At 42.7% G+C, this 26,122-nt stretch overlaps 1 protein-coding gene and 1 long non-coding RNA gene across 5 annotated transcripts in view; one reads left to right on the forward strand and one right to left on the reverse strand.

Annotated features, from left to right (window-relative positions):
- Window positions 1-19,451, reverse strand: part of E2F3 (E2F transcription factor 3) — a 72,698-nt gene extending 53,247 nt beyond the window's left edge. For 2 of the 4 annotated variants that reach the window (XM_011362836.2, XM_011362835.2), the window contains exon 1: window positions 17,528-17,931. In XM_011362836.2, the coding sequence (XP_011361138.1) occupies window positions 17,528-17,545 (18 nt within the window). In that variant the 5' untranslated portion in view covers window positions 17,546-17,931. Of the gene's footprint in view, window positions 1-17,527; window positions 17,932-18,736 lie in introns of those variants that run through there. The other 2 variants (XM_011362833.2, XM_011362834.2) reach the window with 2 other exon arrangements.
- LOC105293922 lies at window positions 18,955-25,246 on the forward strand. Its single transcript, XR_896032.2, has 3 exons — window positions 18,955-19,090; window positions 19,197-21,650; window positions 24,938-25,246. It is a non-coding gene; the product is annotated as an uncharacterized LOC105293922 (long non-coding RNA).
- Window positions 25,247-26,122: the final 876 nt, after the last annotated feature.

The raw sequence follows: 26,122 nt of genomic DNA on the forward strand, positions 1-26,122 counted from the left end.
TGCACTCGAGAAATTCACTAAGCATCTAATCATTTATATTCTGGGGCAATATTTCTACACTGCTATTCTGTTAGATATTTTAAATTATAATTTCAAATGGACTCATTGTCACAGGCTTCTGAGTCCATTTTACACACAAAATCAATATACTACCACTAACAAATAGGATTACTTTTCCTAGGCTCCCAGTGGGAGCTCAGCTGGACCTCTGTTTGGGAGGTAGTTTCAAAGTTCTCCAAAGAAAATTAACTTTCCTGATGTTCACCCGTAAGAATCAATAGAAGGCACCCGAGAAAGATCGTCTCAAGAGGCAACCACCTGCAGGATGGGAAGGCTTAGACTGGTAGGTACATCAACTTAGATGCAGAGGCAAAACACCTCAGTTTAAATGCCCCATTCTGCAAAGCATTTTGAGATCCACCCCAGACCTTTGTTCCTCCACTAGAAAGCTAACAATGTTATCTTTTCTTTGAAAAGGTACAAAATCCCGGGGTTGTGTCTATGACTTTTGCTGCCAGAATGCCTGATTCTTTAATGTCCAGGGCTGGGTCCTCACCTTTCTGTTCTGAACCAAAGCCAGACCCAGTGCTCTCAGAACTGAGGGAGGTTGCTAAGCAAGCGTCGGGCCTAAGATGAAGCATCTGCTAAATGATTTCTCTCCCCTCTCACTTATATTTTACACTGTGGTCCCACCCGGACTCATGTCCTAAGCTGGACAAATACTCTTAGCAAAGCTGAATTTTTCAACTCCTGCTGCCCCAATATATGTGTCCTTAGGAGACATCTTTTTAGGTCTTCCACTTCACACTGTAAATGTCACCAACTGCTCACAGGACACAGGGACACCTAGTAACCATCCTAGACAAAGGCCTGTAAACAGCCCATGAGGAGACAGACACCATGTTAAAAGAAAGATCTGAAATCACTTGGTCTGGAATCCTGGGTCTATTACCACTGTCTAGAAGTGTATCTTGGAACAAATTTCTTACCCTCTGAGCCTCACTTTCCTCATCTACAGATGAGAAAGGGTAGCTGTATCAGATGACATAATATAAATACTCATTACCATTTCTGGTGCACAAAACTTCCAGGAAGGTAGGCAATTATTATCTTTCTTATCACCTTAAACTCACAGTGGATGAGGGAGACAGAATCCTAATCTGTAAATGTGTAAGAAAGTATAATAAAAAAAATAAAAGTGTAATGATAAAAACTATAACTTTAAGGGAAAAAAATAAATACAAGATGAGGGCAGGATTTTCCCTATTTATAGCAAAATATACCACAAAGTACTATATTTAAAGCAGGGTGCTGTTTCCTTAGAAAGAGACAAAGATATCAATGGAACAGGGTAGGAGGTCCAGATACAGACCAACACAGATCCTTGTACACACACACACACACACACACACACTTTAACATGATACAAGTGGTATTTCAAATTCATGACAAAAAGCTGAACCATTTAATAAATGGCATTAGTATAACCAGCTATCCATTTGCGAAAAATATAAAGTCAGATATTTAAAATATATACCCAGCTACATATATACATTTCCAAAATACTAATACTAATGCTAATAATAAAATTATGAAGTCAGAAGAAAATACGGACTATTGTTATAATTTGGACATTAGCACTTTCCCAAAACAAGCCACCAAACTCATAAACTGTAAAGATTATAGTTTTATATTAAAAAATGAGCAAAACTTCTGTAGAGAGAAATATATCTCATAAATAAAAGTAAAAGAAAAATGACAAACTGGGGAAAAATATTTACTACATGCACACATACACAAACACCAGAGCAAATCTAATATCTGTAACTCATTAAAAGTTTTACTAAGTCAATAAGAAAGTTATAAACAGCCTTGTAAACAAAGCTGATAAAGAATTAAATGTACTAATTCATCTCTCTTTCATTGTTTGTAAAATGAAGACGATAATTATACTGAATTCACAGGGATGAAGTTTAAATGTGTCAGTTTAAATGTGTAAGTAACGTGCTTAAAACAATCCTGGCACATAAGAACAGTCAATAAATATTAGCCAGCAGCAGTGAGAGTAGTAGCAGTGGTAAAGTAGTAATCGTAAAGGAAACACAAAATACCACCCAGTATCACTAGCAATATTGCAAAAAAGACTAATGTTATCCAGTATTAGAAAGAGCATGAGAAAGCAAGCACTGTCTACACTGGTAATAGGAATGAGAATGAGTTCAGCTTCACTGGAGGACAATCTGGCTTTCTCCACATTTTACTCTATGTGCCCTGTGACAGAAATCCAATATATAGAGATCTAGCCTACAGAAATACACAGGTGTACAAAAACATATGTACAGGGATATTCAATGTAGGACTATTTATTATATCGACAGTCAAAATGAGAAATAACAGAAATACCAATCAAACGGCAAGAGCTAACTACAGTCTGTCTGGCACATCCACATCATGGGTGGCAGTGTAGCTATTACCAAGAAGAATGAACATTGGTCTGGAAATATGTCTAATTCCTTGCTCAGTACGAACTGCAAGCCACACTTTATGCCTTTATATAAAATACATATTTGCAAATGGATATAAAAGGGAAAGGCCAGGCTGTTATTGTGATTACCTCTAGGAAAGGAAGCAGACCTAGGAAGGAGTAGTGAGGGTATTTTAAATGTTACTCCATTGACATATATTCTTTGATTTCTTTAAATAACAAGAATGTACTAAAAATAAGTATTTTCTTTAGGGAAAAAAAGGCAACAAAGTCAGTGTTTCATAACAGTCATTATTGGACACCTGACTAAATGCCAGTGTCCATTATGTTCTTTAAACAGCCAGCAGGACTCTTGCCTCTGCAGGTACACTCAAGGAGCTGTCACACAGCTGGAGGATACTAACAGTCATTCAGCTCCTTTATTCTGACTCAGCTAATAATCCTCTGATCGGGAACACCAGGTAATACCAACTTCTTCTGCAACTGTCCACTTGGCAGGTATATTTGTTCAGGTAAATTAAATAAGTTTGCATTCCAGTTCATCAGTCTTCAGAACTCTGATTAACCTGAAGTGGTCCCCCAGAGCAATAAGTCTGAGTTCCTAACATGCAAAGTTGGGGCCTATATCTATTCCTACTGAGATCTCTTCTCTAAGGTGCAAAAATAGCAGGAGATCTACCTTACCTAAAATGGGTAGCCAACTAGCATGCCATTTTAACATTATTCTTATATTACAGCAAAAAGAAAAAAGAAAAAAAAAAGCAACACTCAGAAGAGCTCAATACTTGGCAACTTGATACTGTCAAATGTGACAATACATGTCTAGAGCCATCTAACAAATATTTATAAAACTCAACTATGTAGACGGCACAGCTCTATTCTCATTTCTTCGATTCCACAAGGCCCACACTCTGGTCCGCAGACCTGGTTTTGGAAAGGATGGCAGTAGCTGAGTCATGCTAGAATTTCAGAGGTGGCGGATGTTTAAGGGCCACACCTTGGCCACCCATGCTATATAGAGGAGCAAACTTTGAAAGTCAAGGACTTAAAAAAGCTGATCCTCACTCTCACAAGCAAAGCAGGAAGTGAGAAATGAGTACTGTTTGCCTTAATTTCCTAACCTCTATAATATAATCAGCCACAAATGGCAAACTTAAAACTGTCACTGTAACAAGAAGTTGTTTTGGCTGAAGGTGGACGGAAAAAGGGAGGAAATGCCCATCGATGGCCACTGGGACATTTTTAGAAGAGAACCAAGATGAACCTGGGCCATAATAAAGCCTTATAATATTTCACATGCATTTTCAAGACATAGCCTTTTATCATAGGAACTACCAATCCAACACAAACACTCCTTTTAACATGGTAGTAATTAATTAGCATTTGTAAAGTAAAGATGGTTGTTATATTGACAAGTTACTCATATGTAGATCCAAGTTGGGGTTAGTGAAGAAGTAAAGAATTTCTGCCAATCTGATTAGCATCCCCCTCACCTCATCTTCATGAAAATCAATCAGGTAGCAACTATTTTGGTGAGTTTTTAAGTTGTTTATTTAATTACATATAAATAAAAATTTTAAATAATCAAAACTTGATTCCATGATTTCAGTTATAATTTATATGGTTAGTCACACCCATTCAAACTGTGGAAAGTCAAAAGCTTTTCACACAAAGAATGTGGTATCTATTCAATGCCTTTATTGGTTTTTATGAGTTGTGGATAGGGGCAGGAATAGCACCAACATTTATCTAGTGGCTGGCCGTTTTGTGCCCAGCTCTAGGCTGGATGCTTTTCATGGTCTCTCATTTCATTTACTCTTTATAGTATCTTTAAATACCTAAATTACAAGACATGTAAAGAGAGCAACCATTTCATTCGTACATCTGGCTGGCAATTTGATTATAGATAATAAAGATTGTTAATGGTGCTAGATAAGAGGACAGTTAAAAGAGAAGGAATTAAAAGAAAGAAAATTTGTCAAACAAACATGTCAAAGACTCTGGAGAAAAGGAAAGGAAGAAGTTTTTTCTGTTCATTGACTAGATGATGAGAAGCCCAAAGGTGGCCAAGCATTTGTTACCGAGTCCTGTGCTGTGGCGTGCACGATCCTCTCATTTCAAAGAGGGACGCCTGGCCCAGGAAGAGATCAGAGGGTACTGTGGTTTTGAACTATGTTGATACACCAAACACTATCTTTTGTAAGCTCTGTTCTTAGTAGAATTGCACTATAAGAGCAACAACTTCTTTGATAGCACCACGTACAAAATACTGCAGCCTAATGAAGGCCTTTGGCTTTCCCTAGTCTTTTCTTGTTGAGAAGTATCTTTTCAACAAGATACTTCTCAAATGACCTGGTGCATCAGAATGACCTGGGAGGTCTGTTAAAGCTGGGGTGGGGCCAGCAGTGTAGGCTTTAACAGACCTCCCAGGTCATTCTGATGCACCAAGTTTAAGAGCCACTGTTTGGGAAATTTTGCATTTCTAATAAAATGCAAAATTGATCTGAAATTTTGCATTTCTAATAAAGCTCTCAAGTGCTGCTGGTCCTGGTCCACACATATATAAGAACCAGTGTTCTAAAAAAAACCAGACCAGAATCCATCAAAGATAGGAAAAGGAAATTTATTACATGGCAAAATCTTTATCAATTATGACACAAGCCATGCAAAGGCAGGGAATTTTGTCTGTGTTTACAATGCTGCTTTTACTGTACCTACAGCAAGGGCTGGCATGTACTAGGTGCCTCATATACATCTACTAAATAAATCAAATGAATCAGGACGCCCCATAGCAGAAACTGGCCAGCATAGGGATGGATGCGCAAGGGAAGGTGGCTGCAGAAGCACCAGCAACAAAGAAAATGGCTGCTAACAGTTGAACTGCCCTAAAAGGGGAGCTAGACTTAATAATAGTGATGGTAACAACAGTGATAATAATATAGATGATGACAACAAACATTTCAGAGTGTTTAGCACTGGCCAGCGCTGGAGCAAGCGCTTTATATGAATGATGGCATTCAATTTTCACAACAACCCTATGAGATAGGAACCCCGATTCCCCTCATTTAACAGGTAAGGAAATAGATTAGAGGGGAAGTGATGTGCCCAAATCAACTATCTGGTGAAGCTGGGATCAACAACCATGCTGAGAAGTTAGTCCAGAGCAGAAGGTCTCCTTTAATTACCCAGCTGAGTAAATGGTAAGTGCAAAACTTCCTTGGCCTTCCTTGAACTGCAGACTTTGATCCATTCTTCTCCAACTTACAGAGAAGCTTCCAGTGACCAATTCATAGAATGCATGATCCTAAAACAGGGCTTCAATTGGCTACACAAAGCAGTTGTATCATCTATGAAGAGTGGGAGCAGTGAATCACAGCTCTGGGGTTCCACGAAAGGGTTAGGCATGCCAAAGTTAAAAGGTTTAGTTCAGTAGTTCTCAATGGGAGGAGAGGTAACTTTGCCCCCAGTGGACACTCAGTAATGTCCAGAGACAATTTTGATTGTTATAGCTGGGGGGTGCTACTGGTATCTAGTGAGTGGAGGCCAGGAATGCTGCTAAATATCCACAATGCACAAGACATAAGAATCACTACAAAGAAGTACTTGGCCAAAATGTCAATGGTGCCAAAACCCTGCTCTGGTGTCAAACTCCCTAAAGCCTTCTCTGCCCTCTTCCCCGCAAACCCCCACCCTGAATTCCAGTATGGATGCCTAGGAAACTTCATCAATATTTTCTTATGGCACCCTCGTGCATTGTTGGTAGGACTGCAAAACGGTGCAGCCACTATGGAAAACAGTATGAAAGTTCCTTAAAAAATTAAAAATAGAACTATCAGCAATCCCACTTTTGGGTATTTATCTGAAGAAATCCAAAACATTAACTCAAAAAGACACATGTACCCCTATGTTCATTGCAGCATCATTTACAATAGCCAATATATGGAAGCAACCTAAGCGTCCTTCAATAGATAAATGGATAAAGAAGTTGTGGTACATATATACAATGGAATATTACTCAAGTATAAAAAAGAATTAAATTTGAGACAACATGGATGGACCTAGAGGGTATTATTATGCTGAGTGACATAAGTCAAACAGAAAAAGATAAATAACATGATGTCACATATATATGGAATCTAAAAAACAAAAATAAATGAACGAACATAACAAACTCATAGACACAAACATTTCAATGGTTGCCATATGGTCGGTGCGGGGCGGTGGGAGTCGAGGGGACAGGTAGAAAGGGAAGGGATTAAGGAGTACAAACTGCCTGTTATACAGTCATGGGGATGTAAAGCACAGCATAGGGAACATAGTCAATAATACTGTAATAACTACATATGGCGTCAGGTACTAGATTTACTGGGGGTGGTCACTTTAGTTATATAAATGTCTAATCACTATGTTGTACACCTGAAACTAATATATTATTGTATATCAACTGTAATTGAAAAGTTAAGAAAAACAAATTTAAAAAAAAATTTACTTTGTAGTTAAAGAGTGGAACCCATTAAACTATTATAAGTTATGTAAAATGAAAACGTGTTGCTAAAAAAAAAAGTATTTTCTTACAGCAATCACTGTCTTTTGTCTTAAGTTCCTGAAGGACATGTTTCATCTCCCTTATCTCCTGATAAATTCCTTGAGGATAAGAAGAGAATCTTAGTCCCCCTTTGAAACCCCCAGAATACCGGTAGCTGCATTCTGCACAAAGTAGGTGTACAATCGGTATTTGTCCAATAATTTGTTTTTCCTGAAGTGGGTAAAAATGCTGAGAATTTAGATTCAACCAGCACTCAAGAGTTCTTACCACGGTGAGGGGCACACACTAGTTAGGAACACACAGTACATGTCTTATAAACACTCTCGTTTAATCCCTCCAATCATTGAAGGAGACAGAAACACTGATTTAGGTTAAGTAGAGTTCATATATGTAATTTGTAAAGGGTCACATGCTGGTAAGTGACAGAGCACGTTTCTGGAGTCAGATCTTCAAATCCTACACTCCTTCCATACCCACCACCACATACCAAGTCTCCAGGGCTGAAAATCTCACCTCCTAAAGACTAGTGCCAGAATTAAGGTATCTGAGATGCGAACAAGAGAAACAGCACCATGAAAGGTTGGAAACTTTACTTATTAGTGTGATCATAACAAGTTTTGCTACTCGATATAGCAACAAAATCAGTCAATTCAAGGAGTGCTTCCAATAGGCTTAAATACAAGTTACATATTTAAATATCAATTATAAAGATACTTAGAACTTATACAGCTTTCTTCCAGAGCAGTACTCAAAGACTATCACTTTAAAACTTTAATATGCTAAAAATTCTAGATTTTTTTTAATTAGCAAAATCAGAAGGCATAGGACATAAGTCAGAGAGCCATCTTAGAATTATATGTCCTTTCTTTATGCACAGAACTCTCCAGCTGGCTCTTTGCTTTGAGAGGTTGAAAACTGTGGGCTTTCTCAGAGCAGCTAGGAGCCAGCCTAGACCTGGGAAAGTACATAATAAATAACATTGGATGGCTTGTCTCTGGAAGCCCTGACAGTATTGATCCCCAAAAATCAACCTGATGAATCTGTCTCGTTTTCATATTGTAGAGGGAGACATGAAAATGAAAGGTTTTGGTGGCATCACATTTATTTTTTTTTTTAGCTAGGGAGACCAGTTCTTGGCTTGTGATTTTGTTCATTAAGACTTCTACAAAAACCTCTCTGCCAAAGCCACATTCCCAGTGCTCTGTCCTAGCCTCTTAGAAAGCCGAATGGCCTCCACTGTCACAACCAACTCATACCAAACTAACCATTCCCTTCACACAGCACACACCCCCAGGAGTTAAACATCTTGGGAGTCAAAAGTTTTATATTTCTTTTCTCCCTTAGCCTGTTCCTCACTTCCATCTGTCTTTCTACACTGTGACTATAGCTGCTTCAATTTATCGACTCTATAGCACCCATACTCTAAATCAGGAGTCCCCAACCCCCAGGCCACCAGTCTGTGGCCTCTTAGGAACTGGGCTGCACAGCAGGAGGTGAGCAGTGGGCGAGCAAGCTTCATCTGTATTTGCAGCTGCTCCCCAGCACTACCGTCACCGCCTCAGCCCCACCTCAGATCATCAGGCATTAGATTCTCATGGGAGCACCGGTCTCTGGTGCCAAAATGTTAAGGACTGCTGCTCTAAATGGTATGCCCTGGTTCCCTTCCCTGGGAAATCTGACTTTTTTTGATCTACTAGGTAACCTGTTCCAGGCAGGCCCAGACCCAACTGAATGAAAAGCCTTCCTGTTCCCGGGTCAAGTACAGCCCTCCCAAGCAGGGTGTCCAGCACTATCGCCCTCGTTTCCAGCCAGCATTAGTGCCTGGCACACAACAGTGCTCACTGAACCTACTGAGCTAAGATTGTCAGTTCTTTGGGAACCCCTTCTCATTTTACCTCCTTTGGGTTTTGGGCGACCCCTCTTTCATTGGTTTACCTTGGCAACAACCTGGAAATCCAAAAGTTGGTACCACGAAGATGGGCATCGGGTACCAATGCACCAGGCCCAGGTCTCTGGGATCTGCAGGGCTATTCTCTCCAACTGAGGTCGTAGTTGAAACAAAATGTGCACTGATTCTGCAGGCAGCTCCTGCATTACCTGGTCATTCGAGCTTTAAGAAACCTTTGCTTGTGCTTAACTGCCTATAACATTGTTTCCCAAATGTTCCAGAAGATTAGAAGATCTTGGTGCTTCTCTGATTGAGGGTAGAGGTGGAGCTTGGAAAGAGGCATTTGAAGCAAGTGCTATGGGCAATTATCAAGTAAACTTGGAAAAACAATAAGTTGTTTTATTTCTTTTGGACAGGTATCTTGGGTTCCTATTATGTAATTAATATAATTTCAGAGAACATAGAGGATAAAAACCAGGAATAAGCTGAGACTTTGGAGCCAGGCTCCTCAGTGGATCCCTGAGCCAGTCCCTTAACCCCTCACTGTCTTTTTCTTCCTGTGAAGAAAAAGTACAATAATAATACCCACTCCATAGGCTGTTGTGTGGATAATGTGCTAATGCGTGTAAAGCACTTAGTTTAGTGCCCTCCATACACACAGGCACTTGATAAACATTAGCTATTATTATCCAAGAGACCAGAGACTGCTGAGTGGCAGCACTTGGCCAAATCTGGCCTAGAGACCTATTTTGTTTGGCTTACACATTTTCCTTTTTAATCAAGCCAACATTTAAAAACTGGTAGATTTCTGGCACTTTACGGTTGAAGATCTAGCAACAAATGGGGTCTTCCCCTCTGGCAGCCATGGTCTAGGACAGGGTCCCATGGCCCCCTTTGATAAAGCGTTTCTTATTTGTTCAAGCACAGCCCCCATACCACTTATCCACCCCCATCCCGCAGTATTCATTGCCCAGCCCTGATAGGAAGGCAGTCTCTATCTAGACCAATTTTACCAACAAAACCAATGTTAGGTCCTAGGATGCCTGCCCCATGCTGACTCCAGTCCAGCACGTCTCTCTTTACATACTTTCTTAAGGTACTTTCTGACTCGCCCTGTCTTTGCCTTATGATGTTTCCCCAGCCATGAACAACCTCCCCAATCTTTCCCCTCCACCTAGCTCAGAGGTTCCAATTGAGAGTGGGCATTAAAATGATCTAGGACACTTAAAAAAAATACCCATGTCTGGACCCCACCTACAGAGCTTCTAATTAGTCTGGGTTGGGCCCAAGTACTGGTGTTTTTGAAAGTACCAAGTGATTCAAATGTGTATGCTAATGTGCTCTAAGACTGATGACCAGGAAACCATGGCCTCCCCATTCTCATGGCTCAGCTGGCACTTCTTGCCAACACTATACAACTGAGCCTTGCTTCCATCATGACTACTGTTTAGTCTTGCTTGCCAATCCATCTCCCCAAACTGCAAACCCAAGAGTGGGCAGATCACACTTCAATACTTCTTTGAATCCCCAACAGGACAACTGGGACACCAAGCACACTGTGAGTGTCTAATGAAAACACCTCTTCTCAAATATTTGAGAGTCTATAATGCAGAAGGCATTGATAGAATTATAGAATGAAAAATCAAGGCTGATTTCTCCGGCTTGCAGGTTTAGGAGTGGTCCAGAACACCAACAATGAAGATACAAGGCAGACTGAGAACTACAGGGAAGCAGTAATGTGAGGGAAGGGTGGGGTCCAAGTCCCTGAGGAATCAGGGAAGGCTCTGCGTGGGTTTCCTTGATGGGCCAGTGGGAAGGATGGCAGCCAGAACCAGGTAAAGTGGGAGGAGAAAGAATCCATGAGCAAAAGAATGCACTGGAGGGAAACCTCAGCCACCTGAAGAGGAATGGGAAGCAAAACTCGAAAGGCAAGATTTCTCCTTACCTCAAAAGCAGAGGAAAAGGCTGTAATTAACTTGATAAGTCATAGAAGCAGCCAGTGAAGGCTGCAATTCTGGCATCCTTCTAAAACCCAGGCAGAGGGAGAGGTGAGGGGGCAAGGGGAAGAACAGATACAAAACTAAAACTGAGGGGTGAAAGGAAGAGGTGAATGGGAAAGGAAGGTCCAGAGGCAGGTTTACTGACTCTGGAGAGAGCAGGACAGCCCCTCTCCCACCTCCAACTGGAACCTCCAAGACTGCCAGACCTCAGACACCCTGATTTCTGTCATTAAGTCTTAAGCCAGTTTACTGTACAGAAGTGAAATCATGTTAACAGTGCGATTCATGTTAATCGTACAACTGTATTAACACATTTAATCTTAGAAATGAAGCTTTGCGTCACAACACTATTACTACCAAAAGTACTATTATAATAAGTTTATTCTGTTCCTTCTCCAAGTCAATGGGCAGCTTATTAAGTGATACAAAGACCCTAAAGAGTCCTTTAGAAGAAAAACTGCCCCACAGTTCACTCCTCCCTATCACCACCATTTTTAGAAAGGTGTTTTGGGTTTCAATGAACGCTAGGGCTAGTTCAGAAAATAAACCACAAAAGGATAGCCCATAGACAGTGGTGGAAGGGAAGGGCAGTTCCACCATGTGTTATCTATTGAGCACTCACATCATCCTTCCCAAATGTCAGGCACTGATTTGAGCGCTTCACAGATATGAATTCATTGTATCTTCCTAAGCCCACAGAGGTAGGTACAGTTATTTCCCCATTTTATAGGTGAGGAAATTAAGACATAGAGGGTGAGTGATTTGTCCAAAGACACATAGCTAGTAAGCAGAGCCAGAATAAGAATGAGGCATTCAGGCTCCATCATCTGACTCTTATTCTCAGCTGCCCTTCACTTTACCTTTTAGGTGGAGACTATGGATCATGAACCTGCTCCTTTCCTATGGGCTGCCAGATCCAGAAAGGCTCAGAAGGGATGGTGTGGGGACACAGGGCTACTGCTCTGGTATATTTCTGGAGCCTCAAGGCAGCAGACACAGAAAAGGGCAAAGCAGGGGTAAAATCTATAGGCCAAATTTAATTCCTGTGACTCCCAGTGTCCAGCCCGTGTCCAGAGCCAAAACAGTCAAGTTTCTGAAAATAGTGGGGAGAAGCCCTTCTCAGCAGTCAGTCAAGAGCATGCTAGAGGAGCCAAAAAGATCTCTGGGGTAGCCAGGCATGAGCTGGCTGGGAGGACCAAGGGCATTTAGCTCCTCCACTCCCTGAAAGATGAATTCTATCCACTAAAAAATCTTCCAGGGGAAACCAGCTTCACTGATAACTACAGCTCTCATCAATTGCTTCTTACTGTTCACTGGCTATAAGACTGGATCTATATGTGGCACCTTTCTGGTTTGTGGATTATAGACAAGCCATGTATCTCTGCCTCTGGTGAGTCAGTGAACTATAGCCACTTGGATTATGTTTCACTTTTAGGCTTCAGGGCTTGAAGTGATTCTATTTTTAAGCTTTCTCAGTTCCACAAGTAAAAGAAGGCATTTTAAGGAAATTAGTTCTGGCTTTTAGGGGCTGGTGACTTCTTCTGTATGAGTTAACTGATCAGCCACTATGTTAAACCAGAAATCTTCCTGGAGGAAGAGCACCTAGTCTAATATTGGTGGGCAAAGGCCTGGGGCCCTCTGAAAACCACAGGTCACTAAAGATGTGATGGCCCAGGACAAAACCTCCAATTCGAGCTATACTGTGCCTCTCTCTCGAAGTGTCAAAAATCCTTTTAGGTTCTAGTTTCTGTGAAGTATATATGTTTCACTTTTTGAGCACCAGGAATGTCATTTCCACAGAAAATGATCAAAATTGCAAATAACAAATAAAGCTTTAAAAATACTATCGTGTTTTTATGAGTCGGTCATTCCTTCCATTAAAAAAAAAAAATCCCATTCACTTAGCATCTAAAGTAGCTGTGCTTGTTTTGTATCTTTGAGATTACTGGAAAACCAGCTGTTCAAAGGATACTTAAGTATGTGTACATTTTTTAAAAATGTAACTACTCCTGAAGGCAATCTAAAATGTATTCTACACATCCCAATTTTCCCATGTAGGGTACATGAAACATAGTTAACTTTCTCTTGGTGAATGAGGCTGCTTCTAAGAATTCTAGTCTCTTCTTGCTTTGCTACTAGGTAGCTGGTGACCTTGGGCAAGTAAATTAAGTGCAATGGGTCTTAATTTCCTCTAATGCAAAATGAAGGAGATTGGGTCACCAGACAATTCTGTTGCTTTACACCTTTCAAATGCTGTGATTTGAAGACCATTGGAAATACCGATTATTGCCTGTGCTAACCTAAAGTATTGTTCTTAGGGACCGTCAAGTTATAAAAATGTTGGACACTACAAATGGCCCCGAAAAGAGGAGGTACAGTAACAGAAAGCAGACTAAAGTCAATTACAGTTTCTTCCTTTTATTGCCTCCTTATTCCATCAGCTGTCAATTCTCATTGCTATCAACCTCCCACTGACATAACTTCCTGCCTTAGTTTACAAAGCTAAACAATGGCCTGCTTCGCTCAGGTTCTCCAGCAAAGCAAAGAGTATAAACTTTGTGATACAATCTGGCAACCTGTAAGTCGAAGGCTTTATCTCTTCTCATTCAAAGTGATATCGTAGACAATTGTGGCCACTATGGCCACAAGACTGACCCTCCAGTTAAAGTTGGGGAGAGACTGAGAATGCATTCCTGTAACTTACACATTCTTTAAGTTCTAAAAGCACAATGCTTTTGGGGGAGAGTGTCTTGAAGCAAAAGTGAGAAATCAATTTCTTAATGAAGCAAAAGCTATGTGCCTTATCCCTCTACATTAACCTTACCTCCTCCCCGCAAGTTTCCTGTCCCCAGCTCAACTGTTGCTTTTTTGTACCTTCTGCTGTATAACTTTTCTTTGTGTAAGATACATTTTCCAAGTCACTCTTTGAAGCCAAAGAGAGGATCAGAGTAGGAGGAAGGAGATACCATTAGTGGTTTCCTATATTTACTGCTTTCTCAGCTATCTTCCCTTCATAGTCCCCCCACCCACACAAAATGATTAGTAGAAAATGCTTCTTAGCAATTGTAAATACAGTCCTCAAAACACAATTTTTAAGCAGTTAACAAGCACGAAAATATGATTAAACCACATGCTTAGTACCTCAAAGAATTCAGGGAAGTTCTTTGCTTTAAGAAACAAAATGAAACAGATAATCTGATAAGAACTGAAATCTACCTTTTCTTTGCCTTGCATTATTTGGGATGGTTTCATGAGAATCTATGAGGGACTTGATTCGATAAGCACAGGCAATTGTTGATTTTCACTCATTCTGATTAAGATGTTAGTAGACAGTAGGTAGTTAAAAAGAAATGGGAATTGGTTAGTTTGGAAAAGTGAATGTAAACTGGATATACAAATGGAATATATGTAAATCACATTAAATTAGAAAAACAGCCAGAAAATTAACTAAGTATTTGAAGCTTTGACGAATGAGTCTAAGTCCTTTGGAAAAGGGTTAAAGGTATGGAAGATGTATCTTTGGAGATGGCAATAAAGAAAGAAAACTACTACATTGTATCTCTGTAAAATGAAAATAAAAGCAACTTGTCTCCAAAGTCTTTCAATCTCCAGGTGCTGTTAGTCATGTCTAAGCTTAGAGTATTATTTTCTGTTTTCAAGTTAGCTTTACACAGCACATTAATCTCAGAATCTACTCTTCCAAGTATTACACAAGGTGACGATTTATAGAAAAACAACAACAACAAAAAAATCCTTTCCTGTTCATAAGCTTGGGTTCCTTAGCTCACAGTGCCACATTTAAGGGTGCTTTGTTTAGAGGATGATTAGAGCAGAGTCCTTGGTACTGATTATGGCACCGAGCTATTTGTATTGCCCGAGTCTGGGTACCAAATTATATTAAAACTTCCACTGTAGGGTATGCAGTGACTAAAAAGTCTCTACTAGCTTAAACTTGGCATCAACTATGTATCACAGAAGCAAGATTATTGAGTGCAGAACCACAGGACCCAGCGTTTTCCTTTATACTTGCACAGGAAAAAAGAAACCCAGCTATAGCACCTATGGTTCCTCCATTCTTACATGGAAATTTCAAGCATTGTGGGTTACTTTCCAAAGTATAATCAGTGGGTTGCTCTGACTGGATTAAATTAAGTCAGGTGTAACAGGCCATTGTCTCTTGCATTAATAGAGCCCAAATTTTCCAGAAGTAGAATGAAATGTCAGCTTCTTTTAGGAAGAGGCAGAAAATGAAGAAGCCCTTTATGTTCCAGAAAACAGCACTTTTGACTGGATTCTCTAGAGCTCTTTCATTTCCAACAGTTCATCATTTAAAATTGAGTTTATCTAGTGCATGTCTCTGACTTGGTGACAACTGGGTTCAGTTCTACACAAGCCACTAAGCATAGATGCACCCAAAAGTTGGAAGGCCCATGAGTCATGGGTGGAGCTGAACTCAGGCAAAAAAGTGAGGATGAGTTTCTCTAAATTTGTCACAACACAAGGCACAAGCTCATGTTTGGGCAGTTTAGCACCATCTCTATATAGGCTTGTCATACTGGCATGTCTCATATTTTACCTAGTGCTAGGATAGCTGTGTTTTATAGATTTAAAAACTTAATTAGGTATAATTAGTTGCATTTCACTTTAGAAAACTTTAAACTATTTTGCTCATCGATGTAAACAAAGGGGCAGTTGTGTATGTAGTCTTACACTATTTCTCTAAGTTATAAACTGCATACTCAATTTGTTGGGTATCTACTTTTTGCCAGGCACTGTGCTAAGTGTTTTACATGCACTATCATCTTTAACCCTTAAAAAGAACCTTCAAGTTAGTAGTTACTGTCCCTATTTAACAAAAGAGGAAACTGTTTTGAGATTAAATTATTTGCCTAAGATCAAACAACTTGTAAATGAGAGGCAATCAGTAGTACTTAAATATTTTTTTTCTCATTTCAAAAAGGTGAAGAATTTGCTCCTGTTTAAGTTCTTAGATGTTCTTGAGGCAGAACATGGAAGAAGAACCTGGCAGGTCTGCAACTCTGGCCACCTGAACACAAGTTCTCAACCACTTCTTGGACACAAAGTGTTAAAATAGTCTCTTTACTCAACCAGTCGCTTAGCTATCCCCACGTTGTGGTTCCTGCTTAGGGAAAGAATATCAATAAATTTTAAGACTTAAAAGGAAGTCTAATATAATTTTGATAAGGAAACAAGTAAAACAAACTTTAGACTCAGGGCTTATGACTTTGGAATTATATTCTCATGGCAAGGAGGACAAAGTTCTGAAATAACTTCGAAGGCGGTGAGGGTAATTTTTCATACTTTAAACATATGAGCTTGGCTAGACAGTTTGGGAGACCTGGCCCAACAAGCAGGCTAAGATTCTTTAAAAAAAAAAAAAAAAAAAAAGCAATCCGGTGGTCTCACAAATCCCCATTATCAAAACTACCCTCCCATAAATCTGAACCCAATCCAAGAAGTACATCAATAGCTGGTTGTTTCAGATTAGGTTTATGATATAGGAACAGAACTGTGTAGGGGGCAAATATGCTTACAATAAGTCCAAGCATGTTTAAGTCAAGTCCCTAATAGTATTTAATGCTAATAAAAGCATGGAATATTCCTACGACTGTGTATCTAGCACACTGGATGCTGTATGTGTAAGCAGGTACAGTAGTTTCCCCCCTGCTGGCAGACCCTAGTCACTAAAAAAAGAAAACCGATCACCTTCTTTGACTGAGACTGTATCACACATCCTCAGCAAGTATCTCTGGGGCTGCTGAGCAGTTAAGATACAACTCAAGGAGAAATTAGGAAGAGTAAGGAAATAAAAATTTTCATTATTCCAAAAGCTATCTATCTCATTTCCCAAAATATGCCTATGTGCTGACCTTCTTAAAGACCCCTACGAAATCCTGATCTTCCAAAATATAAACCCATTTGGAGCTGAAACAAGGTGAGGTCAACGATTGATATTATCAACCAACCATTTATCTGAGTCTGGTTCATTTCTAGCCTCGTGGGGGCCAAGCCTGACCACGAGGGTGAAGACAGGAGGCATGGAGGAAGGGAATGAAGGAGAGAAAAGGGGAAGGGGGGTGGCCTCCGGGCCATACTTCTTTCTAGTATCAACAAAAAGAGAAGCTGCATACTGACCTAAATCATCTCTCAAAGGCGCTTCATAAATTACAGGGACAAAGGGAGGGGGTGGCGGGTGGCCTGGGAATCCTACGGACACCCAACCCTCTGACCCGCCCCCTCCCCCTCCAGCACAAGGAAAGGAAGACAGAAAACAGAGCTCAACTCGGCCATTGGCGAGAAGCCCCCTCTGGTTTTCAATCACCCATCCACAGGCCCCCTAGGAAAAATTACACGTAAACACCAAACCTACCCTCCTCGGGCGGACACTCGCGCCCGAGGTTCCTAGAACCGGAGGCCGGGGCATTTACTTAGTTAGATTTTTCTTGCTTACTCATTTCCCTCGAGCACCCAACCCCCCGTTCCCACTCCAAAACCCCGCTCAACCGCCTACCCTCTCGGCTCCAGCCCCCAACAGAATCCCGTGCCCCCGCGGCGGCGGCGGCCCCCGCGCGGTCCCGGTCACTAACCTGCTGCTGTAAGGGCATTTCCGAAACCAGCCCGGCTCCGAGGGAGGTGGGGGGGGGACGGCTGGAGAGGGGCCCGGAGGGCCGAGCAGACCGGCGGCGCCGGGCGAAGGCGGGCGCCCGCAAGGGGGTAGGGAGAGAAGAGGGAGGGTGGCCGTGCCAGGGGCGGGTGCGAGGGCGCCGGGACCGTCCCAGGCCAGGGAGCCGGCGAGCAGGAGGAACTGGGTGCCCCCTCTCCCCCTCCAGCGCCCCCTCCCGCCGCCGCCTCCTCCCCAGTCACAGGCGCGTCCTCCGCGCACGTGTGCGAAACGTCACCGGCGGGTCCCGGAGAGAGGGACAGACCCGGGCGGCGGGACGGGGACTCGGCTGCACCCGCCCTCCGTCGCCGGGGGGCGGGGAGGGGTTCAGGGCGGGGAAGGAAGGGGTAAGGGGAGAGGCGGGTCAAGGGCAGGCCCGGGGCCCGGCGAGGAAGGCCCGGGTGCTCGGGCCACGCGGGCGCCGCCGCTGCCACCGCCAGGATGCGCCCAGGCCGGGGTGCCGGTCCGCTAGCCCCTCACCCTCAGACAGTCCACGCCCCAGCCCTCATCCGGCTACCAGCTCCACCGCCCCCTAAAAACATATCCCCCCTCCGCTGCCCCCAGCCCCTTTGTTGCCTGGAGTTACAGATTCCAAAATGTGACAAGCGCAGCGTGGCAGAGCCCTTGCGCTCCGAGCACGCCTTAGGGACCCCTGGCCACCAAAGGGCCTCCGAGTCCAGCGGGGGACCTTTGGCCCAACAGTCCCTGGGTTTCCACCCCCAGGAGTCCCCCACTCCCCAGTTCACTACTCCCTCCCCCACCCCTTCTCCATCCGGGGCGTGACCCCATCCTACGCCGGAGAAAGAGGAAGCTTGGAGTTGGAGGGGAGGGGAGAGTGGGGGTAGGGAAAAGTGCAGGAAAAGAAGGGGGGGGCGCGAAAAGTTTCTGAGTGATTGGTGTGGTTCGCGCCAAGGCAATCCCCACTGCCCCGCGCGCCTTGCGGAGCCCCCCGATCCCACGGGTGCTAAGGGTAACGCGCGAATCTAACAATAAACCTTCGTTGGAGGGTCAGCCCCCAGGCCCAAGGCGCTCGGCCGGGGCTCTCCCAGGACAGCCCGCAGCGCGCCCACCAACCCGCGTGGTGTGAGCCCACCCTCTGCCTGGGCTGGGGACGCCGGGAACAGAAGGGCATTACCGGAGGGCCGCCGCCGCCGCCGCCGCGTCCCAGCGCTGGTGGCTGCTGCAGCAGCCCGGTTCTGCCGGAGGGTCCGTGCGGCGTGGTGTAGAGGAGGCTGCCGGCGGTCTGCTCCGCGCCGGGGACACTGGGGAGGAAGGGGCTGGCGGCGACGGCGCCGCTTTGGAGGGAGGAGGAACAGGAGGTGGTGGAAGTGTTCGTGGTGAGGATCTGGATGTACGCGCCCGGGGCGGCGGCAGCGGCGGCGGCGGCAGCGGGGAAGCCGGGGCTGGCTAGCAGTGCCCTTTTGTCCATGGAGGCTGCAGCGGCGGCGGCGACGACTGTCGCCCCCTCCCCACCCCCGGCGGTCACCAGGTACTGCTCCAGGGCGGGCTGGATCCCCTTTCTCATCTCTCGGTTCTGCTCTTTTTATTGCTATAGAATATTAATGTATTGTTTTCAATTTCTTTATTATTTGCAGTCCGAGTTTCCAAGTCTCTCCTTCTCTCCTCCCCGCCCGGCGCTTCCGAGCCCCTTCTCTCTCTTTTTTATTTTTCGGCACCGCACGGGCCCCGGGGGCCAAAAATAATCGGGGATCTGGAGAGAGGAGGGTCCCGGCCGCACGGATATCGGGCCCCAAAGAGGGATGGAGGCGTCGGGGGCGGCCGATGCAACGGATTGCGAGTCGGCAGCGGCAGCCCGGGTGCTGCGGCCGGCAGCTGAAAAATGGCTCCAGGAAGCTGCTGCTGACAATGAATGAAGGGATACGGTTTACGCGCCAAGGTCCTCCCGCGAAACTCAGATTTCCCGCCGGCTTTTCAAATGATATTTGCATATCCCCGCCCCTCAACCCGCGGAGGACCGTTCCCACAGCTCATTGGGTCTCTATCTCCTTACTTCAATCCCAATCGTTGAGCGGGACCGAGACTTGATGGTTTCCATTGGCTGCCATGCATCATGGTTACCGGGGCGACAGGGGTCCTATTTGCATAGCCCTCCTTGATTGGCTGGAATTTCAGGGGGTGGGGCCAAGCCATTTTCTCCCACGGAAGACCACGCCTGGTATAGGCTCCGCCCAGGTGCCCGCCCACCAGCCAGGCGGGCGCTGCTGACCTGGGCAGGGACTCCGCTCCTTGCCGACTCAGTGTCGATCTATTCTAAAGCGCAAGTTTCGCTTTTGGAAATTGTCAAGGTGACCAAGGGGACACCTTCGGGAACGCTCTTTCCTTTGACTAGTCAGTGTAGGAGATGAACAACTGGAGATTCTCCTATGTGACTAAGGCAAGTTGAACTATGCGGACGATGCCTGGCAGGTGGAAACTGAGCCCTTTAAATCATGGGTTTCTCCCTTCCTGAAATCCAACCAATGCCGCGGCCAGAGCTGATCCGGAGGCCGAGGCTGATAGACAGAAGCATGTGGGCAGATAGAATTGTGAGGACAGAAGGTTGGACTGACCTGAAAGCGAGCACTATTTAGTTAACATTCCAGATCATTCCTGGTAGCTTCATTATAGGCCTGGATTGGTTTTAAGTAAAAATTAACTCTAAATGTTTTGTTGAGTGAAATCTCATAAGTGTTGGTCTGAGTCTAGCAAACACCTCACACTGGCCCAAAAGCACCTAGGTAAGTTAATCAAGGCTAACCTAAGATTCATCTGCGGGTTTCTAATCAGCCAAGCAGTAACCCAGAGAAGTACACGCTTCCCTCCGTGATGTTTTGCTCCCAACCAGTTCTGCTGCAACAGCCCTTTACAATCTGTTTCATAGCAAGTTACCTGCCAAAGCAAACGCGACGACCCAAACTTATTCCAAGATATTTGAATAGAGCTTTTTTTTTAGTAAACTAGGAATTGTCACCAGAAAAAAATATTAAGTTATTGTCAAATTGACATCTATATTGGTGCAAGTATTCGTGGTTCTTAAAATTGAAGACTGCACCTGTGAGACTGAGCAGGAACTTCTGCAGGAATGTGGGGGAAAGGTGTACCTGTCAGGTCATCATATACAATTCCAATCGCTGAGAATTGTACAAAATATCTGCTGAGTTGGTGTTTACTGGGTGATGAGGACTACAATACCTCAAGCCCCTTCCCAAGACTTTATTTTTATTATCATTATTAATAATAATTCCTGAACACTCATATATACTCAGTCTTATGCAAGGCCTGAAAAGATGTATCAATTCAGGCTCAGGACTGAATTGGGACTGAAACTCCTAATGTTTCAGTCCTGTTACTTTGTTGGAAACAAAATGAGCTATTAAATCTTGCACCAGGCAGAATATGTCGGTCCTGCACTCAAGCTAGTTAAGGATCCATGGCCTAGTACCCAAATATCTATGGACCCAAACATTTATAATAGAACTGGCACCAATTTTAGGACATATTTATTAGGTGGTACATCAATTCCTGGTTGGGTTAGAGGCTAATGCATTAGCAACTTCCTTGATATTGTTCTATCAGTGTTGTTTTCCACTGTGGGTCACCGTGGAGAAAACTAATGCTGTAACTACTTAGCTATTACCACCTGCAGAACATCCCTGGTAGCATGCATTTGGTGGTGGTGAGGGTTGTGGGTGAAGGGTGCTGCAGCATAGTCATTATAAACCTGCGTCTTCAAATTAGAGGCAAACCTAGGATTTGGGACTGTGTACAAGATCCCTGCTAGAGCTTGCACAAGTGATTGCAATAAGATGACTGACACAGCCACAGAGAAGCAAGTGTTCACAGTCCAGATCCATACCTTTGATTCTGATTTAAAAAGCTTTGAAATATGTACCATCTTTCCTTAGCCAACATTATATTTTTTAATATAGGGTATTTGGCAGAGAAACAGATATTTTGACCTTTTATGTCTAGTGACCCCAGACTGAGGAGGTGGAAGGAAGAGTTCAAAGAGAGAAGAGGTATTGGAAGATGAGATGCTAAAATTTGAGGTAAGCAATTTGTGAAGAGGTAGCGTGCTCTAGTACAAAGATAATGGGCTTTGGAGCCAGAGTAATCTGGGTTTACTAGCTATACAACTTTAATTTTTAAAAGCCTGTTTTCTCATATATTAAATGGGAACCCATATTGCAGTACCCATATTGAAAGGTTATGATGAAAAGAGACAATAATAAATATAAAGTGCCAGGCATATAGCAGGTGCTCAATAAGTGGCAGCTATTTATGCTACTACTTAGTCGTGTAGTTGTGCTTTGCATCTTTTTGTAGTCCAATCTGATTCCTAGTCTCTAATCTTCCTATTGCCCCTGGATATCTACTTGCTGTGGCAGCTTAGCTTTGTCTGAGAGTAGCAACACAATTGTGTCCTGGTTAGTACGGATTATAGAATCCTGACTCAAATTCAAGGTCATAAAATAAAGTCAGCTCTGCTGTTCATCTCACTTTAAGCTGCTCGTCTGTTAGTGGCCAGCTGCTGGTTGGTTCCTAAGTCTGAGCCCTCCTAACCTTCCCTTAAAGGTTAGACTACTCCAGCACTAGAGCCAGACCGCTCTTGCCAACATTTCCCCCTCCTTTCCCTTGCTCTGAATTGGACTGTGCATTTGTTTGAATGGTGCCCCCCCCCCCTTATATGTCTAAGTCTTAGTCTCTGGAACCTGTGAATGTGACTTTATTTGGAAAAATGGACTTTGCAGATGTAATTAAGAATCTAGAGATAAAATCATCTGGATCATCTAAATCCAATGTCAAGTGTTCTCATAAGAGACCAGAGGATAGACACACAGAGTGGGAAAGAAGGCCATGTGAAGACAAAGGCAGAGATTGTAATGAGCAGCCACATGTCAGGGAATGCTGACAGCCACCAGTTACTGGAAGAGTCGAGGAACAGAATCTTGCCTAGAGCCTCTGGAGAGAGCAGATTTTGGACTTCTGGCCTCTAGACCTGTGATAGAATAAATTTCTGTTGTTTTCAGTTACCCAGTTTGTGGTAATTTATTATGGCAGCCATAGGAAACTAATAGTCTGTTAGCCTGCCTACCTTAACCTTGAAACCTCTTAGCTGCTATTCACCTTGTTGTGTGTTGCTGCCAAGATATCATTCCTTGCTGGACACCGATGATACTAATTGCCAGCCTGGGCTAGGGCCTCTGTTAAAGATTTTTTAAAGTATGACTTGCTGACTGCCTGGCACAGACTCACCTAAAGAGCTTGTAGAAATGCAAATTCCTGAGCTTTATCCCAACCTAATGAATCAGAGGGCCCAAGAAACTCATTTAACAGGTCCCTCCAGGTAATTTTTTTGAGCACTAGAGATTGAGGGCCACAGTCAGTTGTATGACTTCGGGCTTCTTCCCATTAATTCCCATTGCCATAGCTAGAATGGTGACGCCTGTTCCTAGAGGCCTTGATGGGTGTTTCTAATTTTCCTGCCCCTTATCATCCTGCCTGTTCACATAACCTCTGAATTCCTATCTCTACCCCAAGTGTATGTGTGTGTATACACACATATACACATATATATATACACATACATACACACATATGTATGTATAGACATACATACTATGTATGTAAAGACATACATACTATGTATGTAAAGCTCAATGTTACAATGTTCTCTATAAGCCTTCATTTTCAATTTCGAAATACAATTTTGCCAACATCCAGAAGATATATCTAAAAAACTCCCTTAGATATATCTAAGAAACAATACTATTAAACAGTTGTGTGAGAATACAATATTAAATCTTCAAATGGAAAAATTGTAGGCATAGGAGATTAAGGAAACTGCTTACAAGCCTGCAAGTTCTTTGGAACATTTAAAGTTTAAATTGTGCCTCTAATTTAGTTCAGCCAAATCTGGTTGCCACATTGGATTTAGAGTATGTAGTTTTAAATTTTAGAGTCTGGAGAAGACAAGTTGAAGACTTTAAGGATTTTATATCGCAATTCAGTAAGTTGCCCACATAGAAATAACATTCTCTATTTTATCTTCCTGGTTAGGAAGAAAGAGGAATGTGTCCTTAAGCCATTACCACATCAAACACTAATAACAAAATTTCTAGGTGCTTATCCTAGAAAATTGACCAGTATAGTTATTATAGATAGTGGTTTAGATACCAGTGTAGAGTTTCTTGTCTCTAGTTCTTTGACCAGGAAGGTACTATTTGGACGGAGCTTCTGTGTTTTAAAATAAAACTAGGATGGACTTCTGTCATAGAGCATTGCTCTCAGTCACATCTACTGAATCTGAATCTCTGGTTGGAGTCTAGTAATCTGCATTATAAGCAGGAAAACTGTGATTCATGTGGTCCACAGAACACCTTTTGAGAAAGTGCCATGCAGGCATCCATGACCTAGCAATCTCTTTCCTAAAAATTGGCTTCTTAGGCAACTATGGCTTAGAAAATTCCCGTGTGGGTAGTATATTTTGAGCAACTGTTACCATTAACTATTTACTTAGACTTTACGTGATTGCAGTTTACCTCTTTTACTAAAGCTCTTCCTGCTCCGTTAACAAGTCATGTGATTCAGACAAAATATACTAGATGGTTCAAAAGAAGGTTGTTATCTCAAAGGTGTGTGTTTCGTTCCCTTTTGAAACAGATCTTCATTGTAACGAAAAATACAGATACAGAAAACCAAACAAAACAAATGTATAGTTAAATGAATTATTAAAAGGTGAACATCTTTGAAATCACCACCCGGGGTCAAGAAATAGAACTTGATCTGCCCTGAATTCCCTTTCACATACCCCATCATCATCACAATTCCTTCCCTCCCCACAAAAGTAACTATTAGCCTGATATTTTGTCTTCACTTCTCTGTGTTATCTTTTAATTTAATTTTAATCACTCAGATATACATCTCTAGGAATAATAGTTTAGTCTTGCCCATTTAAGAAACGTTAATAGTCTTCTAAATTTCTTTCAATCTATGGTTCCTCATTCGTTCCTTTCACTTACCTTTGAACTTATCTTGAAGAATGTAGTGAGTTGAATAATGGCCCCTCCCGAAAGATACCAGAAATGTGAATTTGACCTCATTTAGAAAAGGGTCTTTACAGAATAGTTAAGGTAAGAATCTTTTTTTTTTTTTTTTATGGTGACATTGGTTAACGAAATCCAGTAAGTTTCAGGTGTACAATTTAATATATACATACATATATATATTAATATAGTGCATTTTGTGTTCACCTCCCATAGTTAGATTTCTTTCTGTCACCACATATTTGACCCCTTTTACCCCATCTACCTCCCTCCTCCCTCCTCTCCCCAAGGTAAGAATCTCAAAATGAGATTATCCTGGATTAGAGTGGGCTCAAAATCCAATATCGTTTATTTTATAAGAGAAGAGGAGAGAAGATTCTGAGAAGAAATCATGTGAAAACAGGCAGAGACTGAAGTTATGTGTCTACAAACCAAGAAACACTAAAGATTGCCTGCAGCCACCAGAAATAGGAGAAAGATGGAATAGATTTTCCCTGAGAGCCTGCGGAAGGAACCAGTCCTGCTGACATCCTAATTTCGAACTTTTGGGCAACTCCAGAAATGAGAGAGAATACATTTCTGTTGTTTTAAGCCACCAAGTTTGCAGTCATTTGTTATAGCACCTCCAGGAAACTCATTTAAAGAACCTGGGCCATTTAACTTGATAGCCTGGATTTGGCAGGTTGCATACTCATGGTGCACTTGGCCATTCTCCTTTGCATTTCCTGCAGATTTGCAGCTGGATCCATAGTCTTGGTCAGACTCAGGTTTTTTCCTCTGGCAAATCTGAGGCATGTAATGTCTGCTAATCCCTTTTCTGTTATCTTAGCAGTTATTCATGTTTCTTTCTTTTTTCTTATAATATTTTCATATAAGATTTCTTTTCACTACTTTTCTGTTACTCATTTGTATGTGAAATTAGTATTCTTGGACTTCTAGAGTGAGGAGTGTTTAGATAAATTTGTCTACCTTCACAGAGGTCCATCTTCTACTGTTATGAATATGGAAGCTTACTTTCTGAGATTTCCTTATTATGCCCCCTCCACCTCCTACTTTAGTCTACTCTAGACCATCCCTTTGTCTCTCTTGTCCCTGTTCTGATCAGTTTTGGTTCCATTCCCAGCAGTTCCTCCTTAGCGTCTCCCTGTTTTAAAAGTGAGCCCTTAGGATCTGTTCTGAGAGGTCTACGGATGAGACTGCTATAGTCCCTTCAGACCTTCCTACTGTGGTCCCTTGTTCTTGTCTGTTCCTGGCAGGGGCACAGAAACCCCTGTCAGTCTCAGCTGCCATTCCCAGTGAAGACTACTTGCATCCCAGTGAAGATCTACTGACTCTTTGGGACTTTTCCTATTCTTAGGTCCAATAGGCACTGCTTAGTTCTTTCCTCCCTCCTCACACATAGGTGCTAATACCACACAGCCCTTTGGCAACTGGTGGTTTGTCCCCATTCACTCATATTTTGGGATTTGTGGGGC

Source organism: Pteropus vampyrus, unplaced genomic scaffold (assembly GCF_000151845.1).
Source record: "Pteropus vampyrus isolate Shadow unplaced genomic scaffold, Pvam_2.0 Scaffold80, whole genome shotgun sequence".
NCBI lineage: Eukaryota > Metazoa > Chordata > Mammalia > Chiroptera > Pteropodidae > Pteropus > Pteropus vampyrus.